The sequence below is a fragment of the Olea europaea genome, chromosome 21, assembly GCF_002742605.1.
Source record: "Olea europaea var. sylvestris chromosome 21, O_europaea_v1, whole genome shotgun sequence".
NCBI lineage: Eukaryota > Viridiplantae > Streptophyta > Magnoliopsida > Lamiales > Oleaceae > Olea > Olea europaea.
The window spans coordinates 14,275,328-14,283,567 of NC_036257.1; the positions used below are offsets into that span (position 1 = coordinate 14,275,328).

At 35.4% G+C, this 8,240-nt stretch overlaps 3 protein-coding genes across 3 annotated transcripts in view; 1 reads left to right on the forward strand and 2 right to left on the reverse strand.

Annotated features, from left to right (window-relative positions):
• The first annotated feature begins 279 nt into the window (after positions 1 to 279).
• On the forward strand, positions 280 to 3,057 carry LOC111370815 (basic leucine zipper 61-like). The gene is made up of 4 exons (XM_022992692.1): positions 280 to 977; positions 1,249 to 1,339; positions 1,462 to 1,588; positions 2,552 to 3,057. The coding sequence occupies exons 1-4, from the start codon at positions 475 to 477 to the stop codon at positions 2,689 to 2,691; spliced, it is 861 nt and encodes a 286-aa protein (XP_022848460.1). The 5' UTR covers positions 280 to 474; the 3' UTR covers positions 2,692 to 3,057.
• Positions 3,058 to 3,143: 86 nt separating this feature from the next.
• LOC111370814 (glutamate receptor 2.8-like) lies at positions 3,144 to 6,451 on the reverse strand. Its single transcript, XM_022992691.1, has 5 exons — positions 6,186 to 6,451; positions 4,847 to 6,099; positions 4,462 to 4,771; positions 3,985 to 4,382; positions 3,144 to 3,773 (listed from the first exon to the last, which is right to left on the reverse strand). Exons 1-5 carry the CDS (start codon positions 6,421 to 6,423, stop codon positions 3,369 to 3,371), a joined length of 2,604 nt encoding a protein of 867 aa, XP_022848459.1. The 5' UTR covers positions 6,424 to 6,451; the 3' UTR covers positions 3,144 to 3,368.
• Positions 6,452 to 7,625: 1,174 nt separating this feature from the next.
• LOC111370163 (glutamate receptor 2.1-like) overlaps positions 7,626 to 8,240 on the reverse strand; it is a 5,257-nt gene continuing 4,642 nt past the window's right edge. Inside the window, exon 3 of the mRNA XM_022991858.1 lies at positions 7,626 to 7,806. Coding sequence (XP_022847626.1) covers positions 7,626 to 7,806 — 181 coding nt within the window. The remainder of the gene's footprint in view (positions 7,807 to 8,240) is intronic.

Genomic DNA, 8,240 nt, shown 5'->3' on the forward strand with positions numbered 1-8,240 from the left:
TGGATAGTGAACAAGTACAGATAAACTCTAATGCGATTATCCACAAGAACAAAACCCAAAAACAGAATGAATCTTCGATTCTCCCATATGATAACCGGGGTGGTGAAGAGGCAATGGCACATTGGCACGTGGTGGCTGATTCCCAGTTACTAAACTACTGCTACTTTCACAGAGAAAACCGGATTTCGATGACCCTTCTTCTCGACAGCTGTAGCTAGCTGTCCTAATCCTACATCCCATGTGACCCACTCACCCCCACCCCCACCCTTCCCTCCAAAACTTCCGGGCCTTAAAAAATAAGAACATTGCCCTGCAATCTTGATGATACCCTTCACACAGACGCTTGACAATTCATCCTTAAATCACTCAACTCTCTTGTCTAAGAAATTCTTCATTCAAGATTTTCTTGAACTTGATTTATATCTCGTTTTGGTTTAGGTATAATTGAGTAGAAGATTTAAGGGCTGTTAATGCATGGAGCACTTACCACCAAAAGTTCCATCTATGGCACACAATTGGCCGTCATTTCCATTCCAAATGATGCCACTTCATGCTCCACAAAATTCATGGGTTGATGAATTCGTCGACTTCTCCTCGACACGGCGGAGCATGTACCGGAGGACGGCGAGTGACCCTGTCGCCTTCGTGGAAGAGTCTGGCAATAATAATAATGGGTTTGAGAGATTGGATGATGAACAGTTAAGAGACATGTTTTCTGATGATATGGCGGATGTGGGGCCTACTACAAGGTCTTCGTCTAGTCCTTCCTCACCGTCGGATCAGAACGGTGAAAACAATGAGAAGATAACAACGGTGGTGGAGGTGGAGGTGGAGAAGGAGCCCCACCGTGTGCAGCCGAAGAATGAGCCTGGTGAGGTGGATAGTTCATGCAAACCACCAGTAGAGTCACTGCCTCCTGCCAAATCTTCTGATAATGCTTCTGGGGATACCATTGTTGATCCAAAGAGGATCAAAAGGTAAAATTTGTTAAAAAATTGAAACAGTCCTAGAATTTATCGATGTTATTTAAGGAAAACATACCCCAAGAAACATTTACTTTTTGGAGTGAAAGATGTTTTTGGTCTGTTGAATGTGTAAAGTTTTCCATCTTTTGGCATAATTTAACAGATATCGCATTCATTCTTAACTATTTGCGTCAAGACAGCAAATTTGGAATCTGAATGATCATTTGAGCTTTAGATGTAGTGAATAATTTCATTTTTCTAACGTATTCATGTTGATGGCCAGAGTTTTGGCCAATCGTCAGTCGGCTCAAAGATCAAGAGTGAGGAAATTACAATACATTTCTGAGCTTGAAAGGAGTGTGACAACATTGCAGGTACGCATGTCTTGTCTGGAGAAATTGACAGTACTAAAGCATAAAAATAAGTTAAGAATTTACTTATAATATTATTGTCGACTTATAATTTTTGTGCAGTCCTAATTATTGAATCAATGCAGAATGAACTATCAGCTTTGTCACCAAGGGTTGCATTTTTAGACCATCAAAGGCTGCTTCTCAATGTTGATAATAGTGCTCTTAAGCAGAGAATTGCAGCATTGGCTCAAGATAAAATTTTCAAAGATGGTAAGGACTATAATTGAGGGTGATATATCGATTATTTGACCATTGAAATTACTTAACTTGAACATAAAGAAATTATCAGCATGTTAGGTTTGCTTGAAAGTTACTTAAACTTAGGTCTGGGCGTGATTAAGTTTGGGTTGATTTTGACTCTAATCCGAAACCAAAATCAAATTAGTCGATTTGGGTTAATTTCAACCCTAACCAATCCACTCTAACTCTTAAATCGAACCAAGCCAAACAAATCAATTTGGTTTGGTTAGTCGGTTTGGACTTTTAGTTCAAATTGATTTTTTTTTTTTTTAAATTATCCAAGTTTTGGGTCCAATTAGATTACAAGAATTAAAATAAATAAATAACTTTTTATTACAAGAATTATTGATTAACAAATAAAATTAAGTTAATAGAAACTATCAATAGAAAACTTAAGAATTTTGTTGCCATTTTATACATTATGTGGTCTCAATGTCTTAGTAGGGAAAAAAAGCTAATTATAACATAATGAGCTTGTGAAATGAAATTTTCAGAACTATTACTTACCGACAACATCATAAATTTGAAGGAATCATGATATAATTATGAGATTAGGACTTATTTAGATAACAAGCGCACATGACCGAATCAACTATTGATTTTTATTTTTCTTAAAAAAAAGGTAAACATGTAAGTGAGTTGGATTGGTTCGGTTAACCAATGGTTTGAGGCTTCAAATCATGACGAACCAATCCACTATGATTTTGTTAAAAAAAAAAAAAAAAAAACCAAACTAATTACCTGTGTCAAATTGACCCAAACTGACCTGAGTCGGTTCGGTTTGATTGGTTTAATCAATTTTTTGATTTTTTTGTCCAGGCTTACTTAAACCTACTTTTTAGTATTTTTTTTTTCCATCAATAACTTTTGTACATGTTTCATTTTTATTCACCATTTTGACATTTACTTATATAAATTTATATTAAATGACAGCCCATCAGCAAGCATTAAAGAAGGAGATAGAAAGATTGAGAAAAGTATATCATGAACAAAACATTAAGAAGATGGGAGATAAAGCCACCGTGGAAGAACCACCACCACCACAACCACCGTTAGCCGCCACCTTCGAATAATTTCTCAAGGGTGTGAGGCTGTGGTGCTGATAAGCTGCATGTGCAATGAGATCACGTGATGTAGTGGGTGGGACCCATTATGTTCCATGATTTTATAGTATTGCTACTTACTTGACTTGGGGTGGGGTTTCATTTTCATGAAATGTTGACAAGAAAGGATAAAGGAGAAAAATGAAAATTTGGCTCCTTTTTTCCTGAAAATTGTGGCTAGAATTTGTTTCATTCATTGTTTGTTTTGTATTTAGGTTTAAGAAAGTCAATGTTGGAGGCTTAAGATCACTTAAATAATTTGCTTTTGTATTGTAATGCATGCTGTCAGGGTAGAAATTTCTTTTATTTATTTATTTGTCTGATTGGTTTAACCTATCCGGTATTCTTTGAGCATTTTGGTTAAAATATGCTGTAAAATAAAGAACAAGGTAGCGCGTTATTTGTCTTACAAGAAAACGAGATTGAATCACACTTCAAAGTCGAAAGGTTTATTTAATGTAAGGTACTAAACAAAAGTCGACATGTAGAGCTCTCAGTGAAGAACAACGCTACAGATTGGACACAACATAAACCCCATTTATTTGTTGTTTAGTATTTACTATTTACAGTCTCTAGCAAACAACTTCTTGACAGCCAATTATATACGATAACTAGAGTCAACTGATCCATCGAGGATACGAATTAAGCTAGATTTGTGGCCGTGAATGCAAATTATTTGGAAAATTTTCGGGAATTTCATCAGCAACATCACTTACTTTTCTTGAAAGTCTATTTCTGTGATATCCCAACTTGTTCAGAACCATCATTATAGTAATCCAAATCCCTTTATATTGAGCCATGAAATTCTCATTTCTGCCTTTCGCCCGAAAATAGTAGATTAATAGTGATGTTGATGATGTGGCTCCTGTGATTATAAACAGCACAAAGAAGTTCTGAGGGCTAAGACTTGCAGTTTCATTGTCTGATTGAATATCTACACATTTCTCAGATGCTATTAAGCTCTGCTCCAAATCTTTCAGCACACCATTTTCGCGAACATTCAGTAATGCTTCATCTATGTCAGGAAGTAGAGGAGATCCCTTTGGAAATGCCTGAGAAGACGAAATCAATAGAAAACATTGTCATCAGTTTCATCCAGTAAAATCATGTCCCCTCTCTATCCGTTTAAGATGGTGGTTACCCAAAATTGTACGCGTGTCTGATTAATTATAAAAATTGAAATTGACCTACACGTGAAAGTGTATACTTTTTTCAATGGCTTAAAGTTTTAGACGAGGTGATCATAAGGGGGAGAGAATTTACAAATCCATATCCTCCAACTTGGTATGCAGGACCGGCAATGGTGAAGCTCTTGCAATATTTGGCGACGAAAAGTTTAGCCACAGGAGCTTCAAGAAAGGCTGCTGCAATAGCACCACTTCTGAGAGCCTGCGCATACTCATCCGTTGATGTGAAATTCCTGATGTTGCTTGATTTAAAGCCTAAAGGACCCTCCAAATATCCTCTAACGAAAGACCTCTGCGAATAGCCAATCAACGCATTATTGCTCTTTAGTGTCTCAATATTTGCTATTTTTGGTTCGAGATTTTGCACTGTGAGCATGCTGGTAAGGCTGGCTGTGTAGCTTTGTGTGATGATCAGAGCCACAAAAAGCCATACCACCGTCGCCATACGTGACAAATTGCTATGTAATTTTTCACCTGTCGACAAGTTAAACAACAGAAAATCAACAAATTTTCATTTGAAAACTAGTGTGATCATCTTCTGTGTCTATGTTACCATGTAATGAGAACAGTGTTGCAAAAGCCAACCAAAGTAGAGTGCCTATTTGGTTCAGAATTGGTCCTCTTAGTTCGGAGCAGTAATTTCGCTCAATACTCCATACGACGAATCCATTGAAGACATTAATGAAAAACGTGAGAAACCACATGGCTTTTGTGAAAGGCTTCACAAAGAGCCAAGCTCTGCTTGAATGCCATAGAATTGGCACTACCATTAATAGTCCTGTCTCTGTATGAGCGTGCGTGAATTCTACATATTCACATCGATTTGATATTATGGCGATGTCACCAACTGCTGCATCAAATTCCTGCAGAAACAATCGAGACCTGTGTCAGAATATAACTCGGATGCAATATTACTAGGAGAGTATATAATATCTTACCTTAGATTGAACTTTCTTTACCAAATCAGTGTAGCTTCCTCCAAAAGGAATGAATTCATATCGTAGAGAGTATTTCAAATGCCTTGCAGTTTCATTGAACACGTCGACAGAAAATCCCGAAAAAGTGTACTTATCTTTAGAAGAATCATAATCAACTTTCACAAATTTGTTTGTAATGGATCCATTGGGAACTCCGATTCTCAGAGGATTTTCAATTGTTGGAAGATCCCATCCTCTTGGAGCAGACGATCGCCCTCCAAGTCCAGGCCAATTCACATCTCCTAAACTCTCCATGGATAAATTGTACACTCCATGATCTATAGTATGGGAGAATCCTAAATTCTCAGTCCAGAATCCCAATTCTCTATAATGCTTTCCAATGATATTGATTATCTGAAATTGAGTTGTGGGCTCTAATTTTTGCTGCGTAAACTGGATATTCCCACTTAAACCTTCGAAATCTGTTTTGAGAATACTTTCCAAAAGTTGCTGGCCATTGCTGTTGGTACCTTCAATCATTGCTAATCCCACCATCTTCACGGCATCATAGGCCTGCAGTGCAAAGATTCCAGGCTCGTGATGCTTTTCCTCGGGGTACTTCCGGCCAAAGATCCCATAAAATCTTGTCGAAAAACTTTTGAAATCAGGTCCAGTCTCAAGAAAAGAGTTCCTCACGCCTATGACACCTTGCATAGAGGAAATTAAGGAAAAATTCATTGAATGCACCGAACTTGTAATGGAATCAGTGGTAATCCATACATATTCCTTCTCCATCATGTTTTTTTCCTTCGCCATTCCAAAAATATGCATCGCGAGTTCTAACGAAGTATGCACAACAAACACTCTACATTGCTCTTTTTTCAGATTTTTGAGTTCTTTGTGCAACAAAGTGGAATCAGCAAAAGAAGGGAGGGGTAAAAGATTGCTTATTTCGACATCAACTGCTTGTAAAGCAACAAATAGATAAGGACTGATTCCACTAGCTGCAGAATCTGTGTCCTCATATATTACATTCACCCGGCGCCACCCCCACGATTGAATTATATTAGCCACTGCCGTCATTTGTAGGTGTGTCCCCGCCGCAGCTTGAACGAGGAACGGCCAACGCTTGGCAGCCCATGGTGGACTAGAATCGGCAAACGAAAGAATTGGCACATCATAGTGTTCACTAACCTCAGCAACATTGGATGTTTCCTCCCATGATCTTGGTCCAAGAATAACTTCCACCTTGTTCTTATTGATCAGATGTCTTGCTGCAAAGAAATTTCACAAAAGTTCATTGATTTCTACGGCTATTCTCAAACTTCTACTAAGTATTAACGGATCATTCGATGATTACCTGCAAGAGCTGACTGTAAAGGTTTCCGTTTAGAACATTTCAATCTCAGCATAAGAAATGTTTGTTTGTGCTGCATGTTGAAATCTTGAATGGCCATTTCCATGGCTACTCTTTCTTCTTTGCCCACTCGAGTGTTACAATCCGATATGGCGCCGATAACATGCTCAACTCCATTAATGCATTCTGGTTTTGAGGCCAAGGCTACAAGAAAGAATAGGAGGAGAAGAAATGTTTTCATAATTAATTGTCACTGCTAAGATATGTGCAATGTCCCAATTCAATTTATAGCTTCCAATGTCATTGGAATTAATGAAATTTCAATTTTAATGAATAAATTAAATTAGAAATTTCCTGGTAAAGAAGATTGACAACGATTCTTTTCATCATGGTCAGATATTTTTTGGCAGAATTCACGAATCAATTCAAAAAAATTGACCCAAGAAAGGTGCGTTTGAGACTTCGAGGTTGCCTTGACTTCTTAGATATGTGATGCAACTATTATTATTATTATAGTAATTAGCTTCCATTTTGCATCTCTTTTAAAAAATCAAAAGCTAATTCTTAGATAAAAATCTACTTTTGAATATCTTTATATAATTTTCTAAAAAATATTTTTATTCATAGTGAAAACTATCGATAGTCATTCGACGTGTTTTGTCTAAAAGTGTTTTGTTTGATAAAAAGAACTTTTAGAATAAATTGACCTAATATATCTCTTCCGTGAAAAGCGAAAACCTGTCAAATGGGCCCATAAATTTAATTGATAATTAATAAGGGGAGAAATATACATTTAATTAAAAGGTACAATTTCAAAATTATGAAATATGTTTTAAAGTTTCAAAACTCAAGTCATAATTAATTTTTATTAATTAAAAAGATAATTAAAATAATTATTAATTAAATATATTATAGTCACAATTACTTACTAGTTACAATCACAAATTACAAATATCATAGGTTACAAATTATCAAATTAATTGGTTACACATTATTTATTGATTACAAATCACAAATTTTATAAATCACAATTATCTATCGATGACAAATTATCAAATTAATAGGTCACATATTATTTCTCGACCACAAATCATAAATTTTAAAAGTCACAACTTATATCACGGTCACAAATTATTAATATAATTTGTAATAAACTAATTCTTGGTCATAAATTTTCTAATTAATTGATCATAAGTTTACAAATTATACAAATTTAAATATTTTTTTAGGTTATATATTATTTATTGATCACATATTGCCCTCGTTTGATTCTGATTTTTCATACCAAAAATTCAATTTTTTGATTATTACTTAACCTAGTCAACCATCATTTTTGACTTCTTTCCTCACATGTGGAATTTACTTTTTTCTCTAATGATCAAAAAATTGATTCTCATAATCATTACCGAACAAGCGCCCATTATCTATTTTATATATCACGTATTATTCGTTAATCACAATCACCCAAAATTCCACGACCGTTCCCACCACTATTACCAACCGAACACTGCACCATCTCACCACCACAGCCACCTGCACCATCGGCACGGGCACGGGCACGGGCACGGGCACGAGCACCTCATACTTTTCTCCACGAGTCAACTCCAAAATAAACATTAATAGTCTTGAAATTAATTATTTCATAATTATCATTAACAAGACAAAATGGTCTCTAATTTTAATTAATTTGTCAATTTATATAAGACTCCCAATAACTTGTTTGACTGATCATTTCCTAACAACTATATTGACCATTTAATTAATTAAATTATGACTTAAAATCATATCAAATTATTAATTATAATTTATTGTTGTCTTGATTAATGACTGACTTGAGTTCTGTCTCTTGACTCTTTCAATTTCACCAAATTCTTTGTCATGCATACCATGCCAAGTCTTTCTCTTCCTTAATCCTTTTTTTTTTAATTGGTAGGGATTAATAATATATTAATTTAAGTAATTTTCTAGTTTAATTTCTAGTCTTGGTGAATTGAACAACCTAAGGAATGTGTTACTGTAAATATTAATTAATTTGTGATATTAAATAATTGATTCACG